At 40.7% G+C, this 22,480-nt stretch overlaps 1 protein-coding gene across 1 annotated transcript; it reads left to right on the forward strand.

Annotated features, from left to right (window-relative positions):
• Positions 1-14,481: 14,481 nt before the first annotated feature.
• LOC112221082 (chloride intracellular channel protein 2) lies at positions 14,482-20,057 on the forward strand. The gene is made up of 6 exons (XM_024383181.2): positions 14,482-14,789; positions 16,332-16,441; positions 16,993-17,118; positions 17,205-17,308; positions 17,633-17,814; positions 18,327-20,057. Exons 1-6 carry the CDS (start codon positions 14,736-14,738, stop codon positions 18,486-18,488), a joined length of 738 nt encoding a protein of 245 aa, XP_024238949.2. The 5' UTR covers positions 14,482-14,735; the 3' UTR covers positions 18,489-20,057.
• The last annotated feature ends 2,423 nt before the right edge of the window (positions 20,058-22,480 follow it).

Genomic DNA, 22,480 nt, shown 5'->3' on the forward strand with positions numbered 1-22,480 from the left:
AGGGTGCTTTACAGTTTCACAATTAACACATGTTTGCTGAAACTACATCTCAGGTACTCAAAACAGTTAGCCAATTTCTCCAAACCCCACAGACATCTTGCAAAATGAAACACAGCAATCAAAATAATGTACTCCCTGCTCAAAATAAAAACATACATCAAATGAATCTAACTTTGTGATAACGAAGATCACACTAATGGGACATTCAAAACACTACTATCAGAACCTACATGTGACCTGGTGCCAGGGAAACATTGGTCCCCAAAGCTCTGAGTGTCCCCCTGAACTGAGCAGTTGGCTCGGCCATGACACCTGCATGACACCGTCTTCAGGGCAGATAGTGACAGACACTCTGAAGGATAGATATATACTCTGATCAGACGTGGGTCAAATGTCAAATACGTTCAAACATCTCTGGTCATCCTCTGCCTCTGATCTGGCAGACTCATGAAACACAAATGCTTCGTTTGTAAGTTATTTCTAAGTGTTGGAGTCTAACCCTGGTTATCTGTAAAAAAATAAAAATAAATAAAGACAATTGTGGCTTCTGGTTTGCTTAATATAAGCAATTTTAAAGGATTTGTACTTTTACTTTTGATACTATAGTATATTTTTAAAATTGCATTTACTTTTGATACTTCAGTATATTTAAAACCAAATACTTTTAGACTTTTACTCAAGTAGTATTTTACTGAGTGACTTTCACTTTTACTTCACTCATTTTCTATCAAGGTATCTTTACTTTTACTCAAGTATGACAATTGGGGACTCTTTCCACCACTGACCAACTCCAAGCTTAATCAAGCAAAAAAAATTGAGATAGGTATTTGACCCTGGTTTGACTCTGATATACAGTAGGCTATAAAGGTTGAAAACATGCATAGGTTGAGGGTATATCCATATACCTCATGCCTACTCGTGTGTTAGCCATGTGTATGTAGTAAGTGACATATTAGTAACACACTATTGATATGCACATTATTTTCATCCTAGTATTTGACCACTAGATGACACTTTAGTTCCCTTTATCAGACCAATGACTGTCTGGTTTCAGACCCATGTCAGGCTGTGGCGCAGATTCCTGAGGACAGTTGAGACTCCCATGCAGCAGGTGGCCAAACGTAGCCGAATTGATAGCCAGGACAGTGTCATTCTTACACACCAGCATCAGTGTCTTGCTTTCACACAACAAACTTAGTACGGTGGTGCTATGAAAGATTAAAACAGCAGTATCATCACTGACAAAGTGACTGTATAATATATTTCAATAGAATTCGATAATAATATTGTATTTTATTCAGTTAAATAGAAACAGACAAATGTCATTCTAAGTCCGATGATACATTTCCTGATATAGCTGATGTGTCCAGGAATACTTTCTTAGATATTTTGTCTCCTAAATTCACAACCACAGTTTATGACCGTTTATATTACCCTGTGGACTCGTCTCACCGAGGCTTGTAGGACACAATGAGGTACTTGCTGGTGAGGTTCCCGACCAAACACTGGACTGATGACAGGTATATGACAGGAACGCTGGTCCTGACACTCTGACACCACTTTCGGCAGGGACAAGATAACATAACATTCAAGTCATTACGTCTCAGGAGTAACCTTGCCTGAGACCTAAGGACTTTCATTAGCTCCCAGAGCAGACTAACACAGTCTTGAGGCATACCAGAGACCCAAGTTCGAACCCACAACTTATTAAATCACTGTTGGAGTTATTCTTGACAGTATGTGATTTATATTATTTAGGTGAAGAGCAACATTTTCATAGACTTGTCAACTTTTGAGGCCAACTTCTGATAACTGCTTCTGTTTTGCTTTCATTAATAGAGGACAACTCTGAGTGGTACAGTACTGTACTCTACCTGGATAGAGGACAACTCTGAATGGTACAGTACTGTACTCTACCTGGATAGAGGACAACTCTGAGTGGTACAGTACTGAACTCTACCTGGATAGAGGACAACGCTGAGTGGTACAGTACTGAACTCTACCTGGATAGAGGACAACTCTGAGTGGTACAGTACTGAACTCTACCTGGATAGAGGACAACTCTGAGTGGTACAGTACTGAACTTTACCTGGATAGAGGACAACTCTGAGTGGTACAGTACTGAACTCTACCTGGATAGAGGACAACTCTGAGTGGTACAGTACTGTACTTTACCTGGATAGAGGACAACTCTGAGTGGTACAGTACTGTACTCTACCTGGATAGAGGACAACTCTGAGTGGTACAGTATTGAACTTTACCTGGATAGAGGACAGCTCTGAGTGGTACAGTACTGAACTCTACCTGGATAGAGGACAACTCTGAGTGGTACAGTACTGTACTTTACCTGGATAGAGGACAACTCTCAGTGGTACAGTACTGTACTCTACCTGGATAGAGGACAACTCTGAGTGGTACAGTACTGAACTCTACCTGGATAGAGGACAACTCTGAGTGGTACAGTACTGAACTCTACCTGGATAGAGGACAACTCTGAGTGGTACAGTACTGAACTCTACCTGGATAGAGGACAACTCTGAGTGGTACAGTACTGTACTTTACCTGGATAGAGGACAACTCTTTATTTTATTTATTTATTGTTATTTTATTTCACCTTTATTTAACCAGGTAGACAAGTTGAGAACAAGTTCTCATTTACAACTGCGACCTGGCCAAGATAAAGCAAAGCAGTTTGACACATATAACAACACAGAGTTACACATGGAGTAAAACAAACATACAGTCAATAATACAGTAGAAAAATAAGTCTATATACAATGTGAGCAAATGAGGTGAGATAAGGGAGGTAAAGGCAATAAATAGGCCATGGTGGTGAAGTTAATACAATATAGCAATTAAAACACTGGAATGGAAGATTTGACAGTAGATGAGCGTGCAAAGTAGAAATACTGGGGTGCAAAGGAGCTAAAGAAATAAATAAAGAAATACAGTAGGGGAAGAGGTAGTTGTTTGGGCTATTTATAGATGGGCTATGTACAGGTGCAGTGATCTGTGAGTTGCTCTGACAGCTGGTGCTTAAAGCTAGTGAGGGAGATAGGTGTTTCCAGTTTCAGAGATTTTTGTAGTTCGTACTCTGTACTCTGAGTAGTACAGTACTGTACTCGACCTGGATAGCAAAAGAGGAAGTGCATTCAGTGTTGTCCTTGGTTATGTTTCTGTTTGCGTGGGTGACACAAGTTCTTGCTTGGGACACGGCGTCTGTAGAACGCTGACAGGATGGATACAGAGGACCTGGAGGGACACTTGATAGACAGGGTGTCCCCATCACAGGCATGAGCAGTGTGGTTTCTCAGGACTGAAAAGGAACAGATGGTTTGTATAGAGAAGAGATTTAAACCTCACGCATCAACCTGGTGTCCTGCTGTTGATCAAAATGTCCTATCACCACCTCGAAAGAAATTTAGCATCAATTTCACGTAGATATTGTTCTAACAAATAGGCCCTAAACAGCGTGGATGGGGATTATTATGCAGAAATACTGTACTGTAATTTATTCTACATTTAACAGGCAGGCAATCTCAGCCAAATGCCAACAGTACAATATGACGCTGGTCAAACACCATGTCAAATGTAATCTCCCAGGAGTGGTTTTAATCATCTTTTTATTACTTGACAAGCTGTTCAGAGTTTATGAAACATATGTCAGAAATAAAGGATGACGTCACATCCAAGAAGCCATATAGGGCTTAATACACTTGAACCAAGACTAAATAGAGATAGTAGTAAATCATTTGCCATACAAATCGAAGAACCGACCTAACGCAGAATTAGTCATCATCTTTTAACAATGAAATTACATGACCTCTCCTAAACCCTTTGGCTGGTTTCCCAGAAACAGATTAAGCCGATCCTGGACTAAAAAGCACTTTATATTGAGAATCTCCTTTAATTGAACATGCTTCTTAACCATAGCTTAATCTGCAAGAGCAAACAAACAGTTTGACACAGTACACAATGTGTGTCCTGTGTCATTGTCCTCATGGTCACCCAGCCATGGTTACAAGAGGGTTGTGTCCCAAACACTGGGAGTATCTCTCCTGAGCAGTGTTGTAGCATGATACATAGACCTAGAAAAACACATAGGAGAACAGAGTTCATAATAGAGTTGGATCCATAGAACAAAACGTTGACTTAAATGGGTATTATTCATTCTAGTCATTCTTATTCTATGGTTCGGTCTGCCCTCATCCCTTTGTCACAATATCCTGGGCCATAGAAATAGAATGACTAGACGGAATATAATTTCTAGTCATTCTAGTCATTTCTTCTTCCTGACCCCTCTATGACTCTTCCTGGCTGGGTCTGTTTTGTGTTCCCCAGTGACAGGCAGCTCCACAGAGCCCCAGTAGGGCAGTACCAGGCTCTCCCTCACAATAAGCTATTCTTAGGGCAGATCATAGCTCACACCCGTACACAGATGTTGATCCCTGTAAGGATCAAATATAATGTAGCAGTAGAGTGACAACGACAAGCCCCCAGACAGAGGCAACACTGGTCAGTGGCGGTCACCCCTCATGTGGACTGGCTGTCTATCTTGTCCAAACAAATCATCATGTAACATCTGTTTGTTGTCATGATGATGTGTCTTTCGTCGATAGAGATATAACCAGGACAACACAAATAAATCACTGCTATTATCTCAAATGGATGTCAATGTCATTCTTATTTAACAACAAAAAATGACTATTACTATCATTCTAGATTCCCTTTGATATGTGTGTTGAAACAGATCATCGTGATGGCCATTCTCAGTGATATGTGTGTTGAAACAGATCGTCGTGATGACCATACTCAGTGATATGTGTGCTGAAACAGATCGTCTTGATGGCCATTCTCAGTGATGTGTGTTGAAACAGATCATCGTGATGACCGTACTCAGTGATATGTGTGCTGAAACAGATCGTCTTGATGGTCATTCTCAGTGATGTGTGTGCTGAAACAGATCGTCGTGATGACCATTCTCAATGATATGTGTGCTGAAACAGATCGTCGTGATGATCATTCTCAGTGATATGTGTGCTGAAACAGATCGTCGTGATGACCATTCTCAGTGATATGTGTGTTGAAACAGATCGTCTTGATGACCATTCTCAGTGATATGTGTGTTGAAACAGATCGTCTTGATGACCATTCTCAGTGATATGTGTGTTGAAACAGATCGTCTTGATGACCATTCTCAGTGATATGTGTGTTGAAACAGATCGTCTTGATGACCATTCTCAGTGATATGTGTGTTGAAACAGATCGTCTTGATGACCATTCTCAGTGATATGTGTGTTGAAACAGATCGTCGTGATGACCATACTCAATGATATGTGTGCTGAAACAGATCGTCGTGATGGCCATTCTCAATGAAATGTGTGTTGAAACAGATCGTTGTGATGACCATTCTCAATGATATGTGTGTTGAAACAGATCGTCGTGATGGCCATTCTCAATGATATGTGTGCTGAAACAGATCGTCGTGATGGCCATTCTCAGTGATATGTGTGCTGAAACAGATCGTCGTGATGACCATTCTCAGTGATATGTGTGTTGAAACAGATCGTCTTGATGACCATTCTCAGTGATATGTGTGTTGAAACAGATCGTCTTGATGACCATTTTCAGTGATATGTGTGCTGAAACAGATCATCGTGATGACCATTCTCAGTGATATGTGTGCTGAAACAGATCGTCGTGATGACCATACTCAATGATATGTGTGCTGAAACAGATCGTTTTGATGACCATACTCAATGATATGTGTGCTGAAACAGATCGTCTTGATGACCATACTCAATGATATGTGTGCTGAAACAGATCGTCGTGATGACCATTCTCAGTGATATGTGTGTTGAAACAGATCGTCGTGATGGCCATTCTCAATGATATGTGGAGAATTTAACAAGAATTGTAATATTTTCAGAATTAAAAAGACTATTCTAATTTATTTATGTTGTTTTTATTGAACCTTTATTTAACCAGGAAGGGCTCATTGAGATTTGAAATCTCTTTTTCAAGAGTGTCCTGGCCTAAATTCCCTATAAAGTGCATCACCTTGGCTAAAGCCCTATAGGCCCTAGTCAAAGGTAAAGCATTCCATTGCGAACAGGGTGCCATTTGGGATGCGGCCAGTGTCTTGTGGACGCTTCCTCTCTACAGAGCATGTAGTGATGAGGGAGCCGTACCAGCATCTACCCCCCCTCCCCACCCCCACACTCTTTCTCTACAGCAACAACGAAGGTCAAAAACACTGCACTCACCGGAGCAATGTGGAGCGGACCATGATGTGTGTGTGTTCAGAGACGGGATATTGAAGAGGGACAGAGACGAGCAGGACCTCCAGAAGCTCCATGGGCTGGTCATGGTGCCCATCCTAGATTACAGACCACCAGGGGGGTTAACCACTACGAGATGCTGCTTGGCTGTTACTGACCATGCGCGAGTAGTTAGGATGTTGTGGTGATGATACCTGTTGTCTTAACCCTGTTCACAGTCAAGAATAACATCTGACAGCTTCTGTGTGTGTTCAGATTCAGCGTGTTTAATAGTCACATCTACAGTGTTGATTCAGATTGCTTAATAGTCACATGTACAGGGTTGATTCAGACTGTTTAATAGTCACATCTACAGTGTTGATTCAGATTGCTTAATAGTCACATGTACAGGGTTGATTCAGATTGCTTAATAGTCACATGTACAGGGTTGATTCAGATTGCTTAATAGTCACATGTACAGGGTTGATTCAGATTGTTTAATAGTCACATGTACAGGGTTGATTCAGACTGTATAATAGTCACATGTACAGGGTTGATTTAGACTGTTTAATAGTCACATGTACAGGATTGCAGGTGTGATTGCAGGATACAATGAAACTCTTAGGCTCCTTGCTCCAACATGCAGGACTAAGTGACCATTACAGGGGGGATTTGAGGGGGTGACCATAAGGGGAGCAGTTTAATGACCATTACAGGGGGGATTTAGACTGTTTAATGTCCATAGGGTTGGGATAGTCACATGACCATTGGGGGTTTAATAGTCACATGTACAGGGTTGGGTTTGACCATGTACAGGGTTGATTTAGACAGCATGACCATTACAGGGGGATTTAGACTGTTTAATGTCACATGTACAGGGGATTTAGACAGTATAATAGTCATGTACAGGGGGGATTTAGGGACTGTATAATACCATGTAGGGGGGAGTCACATGACCATTGCAGGGGGATTGCAGGATACAATGAAACTCTTAGGCTCCTTGCTCCAACATGCAGGACATGATCATTAAGGGGGGCATGACCATTGGGGGAGTGAGGGAGGGGGTGACCATAGGGGGAGCAGCATGACCATTGGGGGAGTGAAGGGGGTGACCATAGGGGGAGCAGCATGACCATTGGGGGAGTGAGGGGGGTGACCATAGGGGGAGCAGCATGATCATTGGGGGAGTGAGGGAGGGGTAACCATAGGGGGAGCAGCATGACCATTGGGGGAGTGAGGGGGGTGACCATAGGGGGAGCAGCATGATCATTGGGGGAGTGAGGGAGGGGTAACCATAGGGGGAGCAGCATGACCATTGGGGGAGTGAGGGGGTGACCATAGGGGAGCAGCATGACCATTGGGGGAGTGAAGGGGGTGACCATAGGGGGAGCAGCATGACCATTGGGGGAGTGAAGGGTGGTGACCATAGGGGGAGCAGCATGACATTGGGGGAGTGAAGGGGGTGACCATATGAGGAGCAGCATGACCATTGGGGGAGTGAGGGGGGTGACCATAGGGGGAGCAGCATGATCATTGGGGGAGTGAGGGAGGGGTAACCATAGGGGAGCAGCATGACCATTGGGGGAGTGAGTGGGGGTGACCATAGGGGGAGCAGCATGACCATTGGGGGAGTGAGGGGGGTGACCATAGGGGAGCAGCATGATCATTGGGGGAGTGAGGGAGGGGTAACCATAGGGGGAGCAGCATGACCATTGGGGGAGTGAGGGGGGTGACCATAGGGGGAGCAGCATGACCATTGAGGGGTGGGGGACCAAGTGTAATAAAAACAAGACACATTTTTATTTAAAAACGTATAATATACATATTAACAACTACAACAGTGATTCATGTTTTGGGGTGGGGGAGCAGCAGGTAAGGTACGCTATTGTTGAGGGGGGGTGTCCACATTTATCAATACATGTCAAACAGCATACTGTATGCACACATACAGTAAAAATGCAAACATACAGTAAATATATTTTGCATATGCTACTGTATTTGTAGGACTGTACTTTATGTTAGATCAATTTTACGGAATGGGGTTCCTTAAGGAATCGGGCTATGGTTGATAAGATCACTTTGATGTTATGGAAGATTGCAGGGTTTTCAATAATGGATTTCACAATGGCAGCCTCCTGTTCATTTGTAAATAGACGTGTTCTACCACCACGTGATGGTCGTCTTTCAGTTCTACAAAAACAAAATAGCATACAGTACACAAGATAAACATGTTACAAAATAGTATAGCTCCCAATTTCATACATGAAACATTGACTTTAATTCCCCTTACAGTATGTATTGGAATCTACATTATTTACTGTGCTTTGTTCTCCAAACACCGGAGTACTCACCAGGGGCCTTTTTATCCAAAACAAAGGTCTGATTGTAAAAGTGAACATTTAAGCAATTAGTTTTTGCACATGTGAAAGTGATCAATTGGTAATTGAGCTTAGCTTGTTGAACAGTGTTGCTTTTCATTTGCACACATGAAATTTAAGTTTGTGTGTTGTGTTTTGCCAAATGTTTGTTGTAGAATTGCAATCTGAGGGTAAGGCAAAACATGTGCCAGTTGTACTCCAGATTGGGTGTCTGGTTCTGCTAAATGAGTTGCAGGTTTGTGTCAGTGTGCCTCATGGGCCAGTTCTAGTGTGTAAACATTTGAGGAAAACTGTTATAGAGATATGGCTGATCTATCTTCCTGAGATAGACCTTTCCTTTTCCTTTGCTCTGAGGAAAGGGAAGAGAGAGGTCAATGGCAAGTAACACATTTCCAGCCAGCTCTGCATTTTTCAGTAACACTTCAGATCTCACAGGTCATTCTCACAATGTTTTTGGTTAATACTGATTTCATTGCTCCATATGTTAGTGACTTACCTGCTGTTTCCCCTTTCCTTTTGCTGGTGAAATAAAAAGATGAACTAGGAAAAGTACATTACCCGAAGAAAAGTTGCATGTCAACTGTCTAAAAGTAAAAGGGGATGAAAGTAAATAAGTAATATTTTGAATAACAGTAGTGTTCCTGCAAAACTCAGTAATAAATATTGTCTTTTAGTAGACAGGTCTATTCAAAGCGACTTAAATGCACACCTGTATGTTCAATAGATGTGACCAGCGTGGTAACCAAACCTACCATGTTTCAACTGAGCTATCAGCACCACTCAGCGCAGTTGTCATAGCAACCAAACATTGATAAATATAACTAGGAAACTCAGTATGTAGGTTCACCATTGCACCAAGTGGAGTGAGGAATGGCACAGTGTTATCAGTGAGAGTTGACTGTCTTGGATAAGAGCAGATAGCTAGTTGTTTATGGTGTAGGTCATCACATTTAGGAATGGCACTCCAGTGTTTTATTATGAACCCTCCCAAACACAAACTCCCTCCTTGTCTCTAGAGGTCAAACAAGACCAAGAGGAGTCACACTCTTGGACATTCCTACTGTAATGGACTGATCCAGTAATTCAAATGGAATTCATAAGGGCTCGGGTAGATACACATCACTGCTGATCCTATTGAGAAACCCTATTCATCCCACATTTCCACCCTTTCCCTCACCACTTTATGATTCAGTTCTATTAACATGATCCTGCATACATACCACTGAAAACCAGAACACCTCCCAAGGAGTGTCACTACGATGATTAAGTCCTCTAGGGAACTCCCACTATGTCTACTACACACTCAGAAACAAGGTGCTATCTAGAACCTAAAAGGGTTCTTCGGAAACCCTTTTATCTTTGATTGTATTGTGGAGCTGGGTGGACTGTAGAATACCGGACATCAATACTTAATGGGAGTACTGGGAGGGGTGAGAAGAGCGTGTGTAAGAGATAAGGGCCGTGATATCCGACTCCAACTACTTCAAACGTGGAAATGTGGCTCATTTCTGATTGAGACGTTGATGAGATTTCAATCTATATTCACCCATTTAAAAAGACAGTCAGATGTTTGTTGACATCCCAATGTGTTATCACTATGCTTTCCACCATCCAAAAGAACAACCAAATTCCAATGGAAAAACCATGTAAGATTTTTGGTTTAGTTGTCACCTACTGTAAATGTATTATCATAGCACTTTCAACCATTTAAAAGCACCACAAAGTTCAAATGGGAATACAATGTCAGATATTTTGTATTTATACAACAAGTTAATGTGTTATTACTGTGCTGAATCTAATAGCACAACCAAATTACCTGGATTGTATTTGATATTACATGAACAGTACATAGCGCGATTGATCAATGCTGTTCAAGAGTCTGCACAGATATTTATATTGTGAAGATCCCCACAGACCTGCGACCTTTACATGCCATCTTGAACATGCACACTTTCTGTGATTGCATAAGAAAACATCTATAGTTACACTAACCTCAAAATGTGGTCATGGATGTGTTACTCAATTTCAGGTTGAATAAAGACTGTTACATTAGTTTGTAAGATAGTCTTAACTTTATCTACTGTATCTACTGCCTATCTACTGTATTAAACAAGTCATATTGAATTGTGTTAGGTTGACAACACAAGCAAATATCAACATTTAAAGTAGATCTACTGCTTGGATAGTTCCATCTGAGCCACTAGTTTAATCCAATGCATGAATGTTAATTTTTGGTTTAGTTGGGGATCCTTTGTTACTTTGTCGACAAGTTAATAGGCTATTTACTGTATTGCAAAAGTGATGTTGAATTGAGTTTGGTTGTCAACGCAACCAAATATCAACGTTGGAAGGAGATGTATATTTTGTGCAACTGACTTAGTCTGACTTTAATTTCAGTTTGTCTGCAAATGAATAATTGATATGTTTGATTCACGTCTCCATCACAACCAGACATCTAAGTTAAAGAATAGGACTAAATCAAATCAAACTTTAAATGCACTTTTAAAAAACGATGAATGAGAACGTTACAGAGGCATGAACATCATACCCATCAAAAGGCTAACCTCCCCTGTTATTGTAAAGGTGAGAGGTTAGAATGTCTTGGGGGCATGATATTTGTACGTCTGTAACTTTCTCACTCATAAATATTCACAATTCATTCAGGATTATCCGTAATAATGGTAGCATCCAAATTAAACAAGTGTTTAGAAACATATTCTATTCTTATTTACAATAAAAAATGGGACTCCAAAATGACACAATACATTATTTACCATGAATTTCTATTGGGCACAAAATATTCTGAAACACAACCAAAACAAACAGCAATTGCATCCAACAAAGTTGTAGATTGTATGCTATGAATAGGGACCAAATACTTTGAACTACGTTAATAGCAGCCTGGTGTCATAGATGTAGACGTAGATGTCACATAGTAAATATAAACTCAGGACACTCACATTAAATCAAATCAAAACCAATTTAGTTGGTCACATACACGGTTAGCAGTTCCTACATTGCAGTAATATCTCACAAGTAATCTAACAATTGCCCAACAACTACCTAATACACACAAATCTAAAGGGATGGAATAAGAATATGTAGATATAAATATATGGATGAGCGATGGCCGAGCAGCTTAGGCAAGGTGCAACAGATGGTATAAGGTACACTACCGTTTAAAAGTTTCGGGTCACTTCAACATTTCCTTGATTTTTAAAGAAAGGGACATTTTTTTGTTCATTAAAATAACATTGCATTGATCAGAAATACAGTGTAGACATTGTTAATGTAAATGACTATTGTAGCTGGAAACGGCAGATTTTTCATGGAATATCTACATAGGCGTACAGAGGCCCATTATCAGCAACCATCACTCCTGTGTTCCAATGGCACATTGTGTTAGCTCATCCAAGTTTATCATTTTAAAAGGCTAATTGATCATTAGAAAACCCTTTTGCAATTATGTTAGCACAGCTGGAACCTCTTGTACTGATTAAAGAAGCAATAAAACTGGCCTTCGTTGAGTATCTGGAGAATCAGCATTTGTGGGTTCAATTACAGCCTCAAAATGGCCAGAAACAAAAACCTTTCTTCTGAAACTCATCAGTCTATTCTTGTTCTGAGAAATGAAGGCTATTCCATGTGAGAAATTGCCAAGAAACTGAATATCGCCTTCCGGGTGGCGGATTGGTTTAAGGCACTGCATCGCAGTGCTAGCTGTGCCACCAGAGATTCTGGGTTTGCGCCCAGGCTCTGTCGTAACCGGCCGCGACCGGGAGGTCCGTGGGGTGATGCACAATTGGCCTAGCGTCTTCTGGGTTAGGGAGGGCTTGGCCGGTAGGGATATCCTTGTCTCATCGCGCACCAGCGCCTCCTGTGGCGGGCCGGGCACAGTGCGCGCTAACCAAGGTTGCCAGGTGCACGGTGTTGGGGAGAAAAAGGGGTAAAAAATAATAATGATAATAAAATAAAAAAACAACCACTGAATTGCATAGCGCCACATTCAAATAATATTACTAAAAATATTTATATTCATGAAATCACAAGTGCAATATTGCAAAACACAGCTTAGCATTTTGTTAATCCACCTGTCGTCTCAGATTTTGAAAATATGCTTTACAGCGAAAGCAATCCAAGCGTTTGTGTAAGTTTATCGATCGCTCGACAAAATATTATGTACACTTAGCATCAAGTAGCTTGGTCACGAAAATCAGAAAAGCAATCAAATTAATAATTTACCTTTGATGGTCTTCAGATGTTTTCACTCACGAGATCCCAGTTACATAATAAATGTTCCTTTTGTTCTATAAAGATTATTTATATATCCAAAATACCTCAGTTTGTTTGGCGTGTTATGTTCAGAAATCCACAGGAAAGAGCGGTCACGACAACGCAGACAAATTCCAAATAATATCCGTAATGTCCACAGAAAAATGTCAAACGTTTTTTATAATCAATCCTCAGGTTGTTTTTAAATATATAATCGATAATATATCAACCGCAACTGTCTTTATCAGTAGGAGAGGGAGAGGCAATGGCTGCCCAAACTCTGTTGCGCGAGCAAAACTCATGCGAACACCTGACGCGATGTTATCTTTCTCGCTCATTTTTCAAAGTAAAAGCCTGAAACTATGTCTAAAGACTGTTGACACCTTGAGGAAGCGATAGGAAAGGGAATCTGGTTGATATCCCTTTAAATGGAGCGAAAGGCAGGCTATGGAACATGGAGCTTTCAAAATAGAAGCCACTTCCTGGTTTGATTTTCCTCAGGTTTCGCCTGCAATATCAGTTCTGTTATACTCACAGGCAATAATTTTGTTAATAATGTTTTCTATCCTAATCTGTCAATTATATGCATATTCTAGCATCTGGTCCTGAGAAATAGCCCGTTTACTTTGGGAACGTTATTTTTCCAAACATAAAAATAGTGCCCCCTAGCTTCAAGAGGTTAAACCCTTTACGTTTCCTTACAGTTTCTGCCACTCATCTGCTCCATGCCCTCACCCAGGGGACGTAGGCTGGTGGTTCTCCCATCATGACGTAATGACCCTGACCTTCCCCTCCCCTGTGACTCACCAAGCACCAACATTTCCCACAAACACCCATGTGATTTCACTAAAATCATGCTGGCCAGTATCTACTGCCTGGCCAGGTATCATGCATTCCTGACATATTCTAAATGTAATTCAATAAACGCTTTATCACACATTTTTTCCAGGGAGGGAATACAGCTGTGTTGATGTTGGTAGATGTTAGTTTTATATTTAGGCAACTAACCGTGTAAAGGTTATGGGACATTTTGGGCAATAAAAAAAAAAAATTGGTCAGAAATCCTAACACAGCATAAATAACATGTCATGTTTATTTGTGTCTCATGCATCTCGTCACAAGATATCCTCATCAGAAAATCTATGTGAAGACAAAGAATCTAGTGAGAGTTAACTAATGAGCACAACACATTCAGACTTTGTTGACTTACAGTAGCAGGTATCAAAACATTTCCAAATGAGGTGTTACTGGTTCCCAGTGTATTCCAACACAGTACATGCTTTGTATAGGGAGAGACAAACACTTTAAAGTGTACACTGTTATTAGTGTGACAGATCATGAAAACACTGTATTCAATATGGTGCTACGGTTGGCGTTATAGGGGGATATGATGGTTTTACGTCACATGGTGAAACTATATTTCTACATTGTTTAATTAACCATTATTAACTGACAAGTACTAGGACCTATTTTAGGCTCTCCTCATAGAGAGAGCTTGGCACTGTGTTTATATGAGAGAGGACCACACCCATCCTCAGGGCCCTCCCCCTCCTCCTACATTTAAAATGTGTTCAGAGTGATAGCCTCAAGGAGCCCACAAACAAAACGTCCCAGCTACAAGGGTCTTACACTGCCTCCTAAGATCCATATATAAACCAGCACACTAGAGCACAGAGATATATAGAAGACTCAAGGGAAGAGTGACGTTTTACATCCGTGGACTTGGAGTCTTCAGAGTTAACAGGTTTGTTTTGCTGAGACCTGAGGACACTTGTTGGAGAAGCATTTCTGAACTTTGCACAACACAGCACAGCTTTTGAAAAGAATGGCGCAACGACAGAACTCCGACAAAGACCCGACTATTGAACTCTTCATAAAGGTCAGTATTTTGTTCATCCTTTAGTTTAGAATAAGAAAATAATAATTTGTATTAATTCTAACATAGTCTATGCATATAATTTCAAGAATATGTGAAAAGATGTAAATCGTGTGATGATTGTAATACAGAAAAACATACCGCAAAATTGTTTCATGTGAAAGCTAATGAAATGTACAAGATGTAATGTAAAGCTTCAGTCACTTCAGCCATAGCCTCTATTTCACAGAATGGCTTGTCGTGTTGTGTTAGGTAAACACTGGCATCTGAGCAAGATTTCATGTTCACTTAACAGCACTCTGAGAGTGTGTGTGTGTTTTTATTTTATTTTACTTGCCTAGTTACCTTTATTTAACTAGGCAAGTCAAGAACAAATTCTTATTTTCAATGACGGCCTAGGAACAGTGGGTTAACTGCCTGTTCAGGGGCAGAACGACAGATTTGTACCTTGTCAGCTCGGTGATTTGAATTTGCAACCTTCCGGTTACTAGTCCAACGCTCTAACTACTAGGCTACCCTGCCACCCTGTGTGTGTGTGTGTGTGTGTGTGTGTGTGTGTGTGTGTGTGTGTGTGTGTGTGTGTGTGTGTGTGTGTGTGTGTGTGTGTGTGTGTGTGTGTGTGTGTGTGTGTGTGTGTGTGTGTGTGAGAGAGAGAGAGAGAGAGAGTGAGAGAGTGTGTGAGAGTGAGGGTGTGTCAGTAAGAGTGAGGGTGGCATTTATCACTGTGTAATGACACCAGACACTGGAGGCCACCTTATCACCACATGCGCTAGAGGAGCAGGCGGCACACTGGGAACGCCTGCCCCCCCCACACACACACACACACACACGCTCTAACACACATGCACATTCTGAAAACTGAAATAAGATTGCAAATAAGTAGATATGGACTGTATCTTTGTAAAGTCATATACGTACAGTGCATAATGGTACATATTTGAAGCACACACACACACACACACACACACACACACACACACACACACAGAGAACCATCCCATTTGTTTATCCATACCAGAGGTAGAGTAGCGTTGGTGTGTCAGTAATCAGACTCTGTGCAATAGGTGGGTACTGAGGAGAGCCCATGTCAATTTCTGTAAGCTTCCTCTCTAACTCAATGCCTGCTTTTCCTCTCAAGTAGCAGTTCCTAAAATAACCCAGCCAGTCCCAACACTACAAGTGCGTGTATTTGTGTCTTTGATCATGAGATGAATATGAATTGCATGATAGGACAGGAGATCAGGACTTACTGTAATAGATGACATGGACAATGTCAACATCAATCATTGGAATTTAAATAGGGCTACCTATCTTATGTGTGACCATGAGTCTTCTGTGTTTGAGGAGTTATCGTATATTTCTGTCTGTGAAATAAACTACCATTAAACTAGCCTGGTCCCAGATGTGTTAATATTGTTTTGCCATCTACTATGGTCATTGTTTGGTGTGACAATGACCCTAGGAGTTGGCAAGACAGCACAAACAGATTTGGCAACAGGCTATAACTAAACCTAAACTAAAAAAATAATGCTGCTTGTCTTTCAGGCTGGCCACGATGGAGAGAACATGGGCAACTGCCCCTTCTGCCAGAGGCTCTTCATGGTCCTGTGGCTAAAAGGAGTCAAGTTCACCGTGACAACCGTCGACATGAGGAAGTAAGCCCCCGCCTCCCTGGCTTCCCGCCCTTCCAATTCCTGTTCATCTGTGTAAAGGTCGCTCACACAGGGCTCTATAAAGAGTTCAGCAAGAACAAGGATGTTTTTCAGAAACCAAACTGTTTAATGGGGTGTGATACAGAGAGGTGATAGAGGGCGGGGCTTGAAAAACTAAAACATTTGCAGAAAGGAGAAAGAGCTCTGTGTAGAATTGAACAAACACCTTTTCTTAATCTATCCCCTTTCTTGTGTAAATGTCTCAGGCCCATTACCGGTGAGCAAATAGGATCAGGAAACGTTGAAAGGATGCTGATAATTGAGTGATTGAGGAGCCACTCCCATGCCAGTGTGTTTTACTTTCTGAATCATAGATTGCTGGAATCATGGCTTGATAGCCTTTGTGTTCGTTGTGACTGTGTCAATGACTGATTAAGCATGGTATCTGTTGAAATAAAAGCTGGAATGATCCCATATATGACCATGTCTACTCCCTTTCCTTTTTCCTGCCCGTTGCCAACCTCTCCACCCAACCCTGCCCTGGTACACTCTAGAAAACCAGCAGAGCTGAAGGATTTGGCACCTGGGACCAACCCTCCGTTCCTCCTGTACAACGGCACCCTCAAGACGGACTTTATCAAGATCGAGGAGTTTCTGGAACAGACATTGGCCCCTCCCAGGTAAAGTATTATTATATTAAAGAAAAAGTGAATGGCACTAACCTTCTTCAAACAGACTCACACTCCTCTCGTCCCACTCCCTTCAGGTATCCACACCTTAGCCCACTCAGCAAAGAGTCCTTTGACGTGGGCGCTGACATTTTCGCCAAGTTTTCCGCTTTCATTAAGAATAGACCAGCCAACAGTACTTGTAAGTAAAGTTTCAGTCAGTCTACATTCATGTTTTAGATTAGACAATGTCTTATGAGGCAATGGAAAATATGACAATTAAATATACTAATGGAATTCCAACAATGCCCATGATTCAGTTATTAAAGCACACTGGCAATGGCGTATGCCTTCATGAACTGCTGGTTTGATGTGAATTTTAGGGCCCAGCCCAAGCCTACTCCTGGTCTGTATAGCATACTCAATGGAGAATCTCAACTGAAAGTGCTTTTTTTTATCCATCAGGAATATCTCCAAAGCTCCAGACCTGTCTGACATACATGCCTGTGTCTCTCTAAATCCATAGTCCATGAGAAGGCGCTGCTGCGGGAGTTCAAGCGTCTGGATCTCTACCTGACCTCCCCCATCCCTGAAGAGATTAACCAAAACTCCAGAGAAAACATCCTTGTCTCCAAGAGGAAGTTCCTGGATGGCAACCATCTCACCCTGGCAGACTGCAACCTGCTGCCCAAGCTGCATGTCATCAAGGTGAAACAAATAGGCATATGACATAAACGGTTTGAAATATGAATTTGATTATTTTCTGGTATTAGGCATGTCTTATGACTATACTACACAACCTATGCAATGTCAGGGCCCATCCTTACTTTCTAATCCTTACTTTCTAATAATTTTGGGGTGGCAGGAAGCCTAGTGGTTAGAGCGTTGGGCCAGTAACTGAAAGGTTGCTAGATCGAATCTCCGAGCTGACAGTGTAAAAATCTGAACAAGGCAGTTAACTCACTGTTCCCTGGTAGGCAGTCATTGTAAATAAGAATTTGTTCTTAACTGACTTGCCTAGTTAAATAAAGGTTCAATTTAAATAAACTTTAAAAAATCCTAGGAGAAGTATAACTCCATTTTGAACCATTGGGAACATTCTCTGCACATATTCTCTATTCTCCATTACTTTAATAGTGTAATATGACTATTATTGTTTATAGTGTCTCACAATTCAACTGTTTTGGTTTGGTTTTATTTGTTTTGGTTTTATTTGATAGATTGCTGCCAAGAAGTACTGTGACTTTGACATCCCGGTCCAGTTCACTGGTGTATGGAGGTACCTGAACAATGCCTACGAGAGGGAGGAGTTCAGTCAGACCTGTCCTGCCAACATCGAGATCGAGAAGGCTTACCTGGATGTAGCCAATAAGAGGCTGTAAACCTATAAACAATCTTTAGCCAACAATTACACAACCATTACACAACTATTACACAACATTTCCTCTTTTACTGTTACCATGGAAATGGTAAGCCATTCACAAAACATGAAGGAATTTTGGGAGGGGCCAGCAATCATTATTGAAATATCTCATGTCAACTGTTTAAAAATCAACATTTATAAATTCCTGTGTGAGGATGCAGATAGGCATTCTAGAAATCAAAGTTCACAAAGAGACCCCCTCCTGCTTAATGTGCATTAGGTTAATTTAGCACTAGGGCATGCACAAGATGAACGACAATGCCATATGTTTTACAGAGTGTGTAATAGTAGGCTGCTACAGTAACTAAGGTCTATGTATGAAGACAAGTACAGACTATTTATTTCATGTAATTATACTGGCAAATTTCATTATATGCCACACTAAATAGGCCAAGTGTGCAATTTGACTGTTTATCTAATTTAGTGAGTTTCTTTGTCCATAGTGTAAATATATATTTCTTACCTTGTTGTTTATGACCTGCACACCCATACTTTAAGAATATATGAGTGTATTCTAATTATGTTTATGTGTGATTGAAACTAGTGATACAAAACCTATTGTTGATAGTTACCATTACCACTCATAATATTAAGCTCTCACCAACAAGACTGCAGTCAATTAGCATGTAAATAAGTTTAGGTATCATCAAATATGTTTTACTATAATACAGTACACCTGTTCAAACTATGATGTGAAAGAAAATGTCTGACCTTTGAGTGTGTATGTATGTTTGTTTGTATGTGTGTGTGTGTGTGTGTGTGTGTGTGTGTGTGTGTGTGTGTGTGTGTGTGTGTGTGTGTGTGTGTGTGTGTGTGTGTGTGTGTGTGTGTGTGTGTGTGTTTGCTGGTCATTTCAAAGCATCCCATATACAGTATATGCAGTCAGTGATTTATGTGGTATGATTCCACAAAATATGTATTTACTGTGCATTTCTAAATTAGTCAACTAAAATATAGTTGACGTCTAATTTTAGAATTTAATGTTGTTGACTTTATTCTGCTTCCAAGCATTGGTTCGAGGCATATACGTTGTGTATTTGTATAGAAATTGATATGCAATCTTACACAGTGTTGGTCTCTCAAAAACAAAGTTGTTCCGTTCAGTCCTCATGATATATTTCATTTTATTGTCAGCCAGTCCCAACGCAAGGCCCTTTTCAACCGGATTAAAAAATATATTTTCATAAATAATTTAGTCTAGGGTTATAAGTATAAACATTGTGTTGGGGACGCACGTTTAATATGTAATAAGGGACACAGCTTGTTGTCCAGGCATCGTCGAAACGTCTCTTATCCTCCTTCACCGCACAGCTTCTAGTTGGTCACACAGTATTTCCAGAAGCATGCTATCCAGGGAAGAATGCGACAAAGATAGACACATGTCAAGATTCTGTGCATCAATTCTTTCTTCATGAGTCCTATCATATTACATCATCTACTGTTTGTATCCTGCTAGGCTATACCCACCGGGCACAGACGTTAATTCAACGTCTATTCCACAATAGTTCAATAAACAACATTGCTTCAACCACTGTGTGCCCAATGGGTAGTTACTCCATCTCACCTTCGACGAGACAGTCCTTAGTTAAACATCCTTACCAAACACTTTATTGCATTGTAAATATGCCAGCATATATATGGTATTTTCTTAAGTTGTTGATGCGATACTGTGCTTTCAATTGTCCTCAGCAAACACCTGCTCTTACTATGATCATAAGGAACACATAAGGAAAGGTGTTGCGACAGAGTCGGTCCAGGATAACGTTGATTTTACTCACCTCTCTTATTAGTTTTCGGCAAGTTCTGCTCAGAACGAAGGAAGCCCTGAGAGCGAAGCTTGTCGGCTGCAGCGAGCTTCAACACCACCACCTTCAGATCATCAACCTAAAAAAACAGACAGAATATATTTTATTACACATTGATCCATATAGAATGTAATGAAATAGAACAGGTTCACCAGAGGGTTATTTTGTATCACACAGTCAATAGAAATGTCTAGCACACTTACCATGTTGACAAATTTATCCTGCTGCACAGAATCTTTAGCTCCTGAAGGAAAATTTAGAAAATCAACTCAGTAAATATAGACCTCATCACGTTATATGGGTGACTAGCTGCTTAGAATAAAACCAACTGTCCTTTTGACTAACTCGTCTGCATATGGCAAAGAGTCATGGGATATCAGAACATTCACGTCCAATCCTTGGTATCTTCATTGAAGGTTTCGTCCCTCCTCACCTGCTTTATTCCATGTATCCCTGACTCCATCACGCTGTAGCAGGAGAGGATAGAGATTCTTCACCTCTCTTTGGTCAGTCAATTCAGTGTTCTCTCCATCCTCCACATCTGCCACCAACTGCTGGATCAGCACTGCTCAGACCAAACAGCTCTCAATAATCAAACAGTATTATCTCAGTACTGAGATTCACACCATTGCTGGAAGTTCCAGTAAACCCAATGTCATGTTACTCAAAACTGGTGTTAAAAATCCAGACTCAGAGTGAAGTTAACTGTCAAAATAGCTATTGCCTTCAATGTTCTCAGAGGAAAATCTATCCCCATTTGTCATCTATGGTAGACCCACATTATCAGACAAAAGTTTGCACACACATACTTATTCAAGGTTTTTTCTTTATTTTTACTATTTTCTACATTGTAGAATAATAGTGAAGACATCAAAAATGTGAAATAACACACATGGAATCATGTACTAACCAAAAAATGTGTCTATGTACACTGACGACTCAACAGTATGCATGTCGGCTGCAACCGTAAAATAAATGAGACACTTAACATAGAGCTCCAGTCAGTTTTAGAATGGGTAACTGGCAATAGGCTGGTGATAAATATCTCAAAAACTAAAAGCATACATTTTTGGGACAAATCACTCGCTCAACGCTAAACCTCGTTTAGATCTATTATTGAATAATGTGGCTATTGAGCAAGTTGAGGAGACTCACCTGCTGGGTGTAACCCTAGATAGCAAGCTTTCATGGTCAAAACATACTCTATGGTTGCTAAAATGGGAAAGGTTTGTCCATGATTGGGCATTGCTCTGCCTTCTTGACATCCGTGTCGACCAGACTGGACTACTGCCCAGCTGTGTGGTCATGTAAGGCAAATAAAGACATAGGACAATTGCAGTTGGTCCAGAACAAAGCAGAACGTATCGCACTTAGATGTACACAGACAGAAAGTGTCAGTAACATGCATGTCAGTCCCTCCTGGCTCAAAGTTGAGGAGAGATTGACTGCATCACTATTGGTCTTTGTGAGAGGTATTGATGTGTTGAAGGTACCGAACTGTCTGTGCAAGCAGTTGGCACACAGTTCGGACAGGCATCGGTACAACACAAGACATGTAACCAGAGGTCTCTTCACAGTCCCAAGTTCCAGAACAGAGGCTGGGAAATGCACAGTATTAAATAGAGCCATGATTACATGGAACTCTGACAGCCCAGGTTACTCAAGCAAGCAAAATAACCCGTTTTTAAAAAAACAGATAAAAGGACACCTTACTGCACAAAGGGGACTGTGAAGTGACATGGCCATTTTATATATCTTGTATTGCAATTCCGACTGTGATGTATTAGACCTACACAAACGGTCAATAGTTTTAGAACACCTACTCATTCAAGGGTTTTTCTTTATTTTTTAACTATTTTCTACATTGTAGAATAATAGTGAAGACATCAAAACTATGAAATAACACACATGAAATCATGTAGTAATCCAAAAAGTTTTTTTATTTTATTAGTTTCACACATTTTTGGTTACCACATGATTCCATATGCGTTATTTCATAGTTTTGATGTCTTCACTATTATTCTACAATGTAGAAAATAGTAAAAATAAAGAAAAACCCTTGAATGAGTAACTGTGTCCAAACTTTTGACATTGTTGTAGATAATGAACTGAGACTTTCAGAGTTCAACATTGCCCTCACAACATT

Source organism: Oncorhynchus tshawytscha, linkage group LG21, assembly GCF_018296145.1.
Source record: "Oncorhynchus tshawytscha isolate Ot180627B linkage group LG21, Otsh_v2.0, whole genome shotgun sequence".
Classification (NCBI taxonomy): Eukaryota; Metazoa; Chordata; class Actinopteri; order Salmoniformes; family Salmonidae; genus Oncorhynchus; species Oncorhynchus tshawytscha.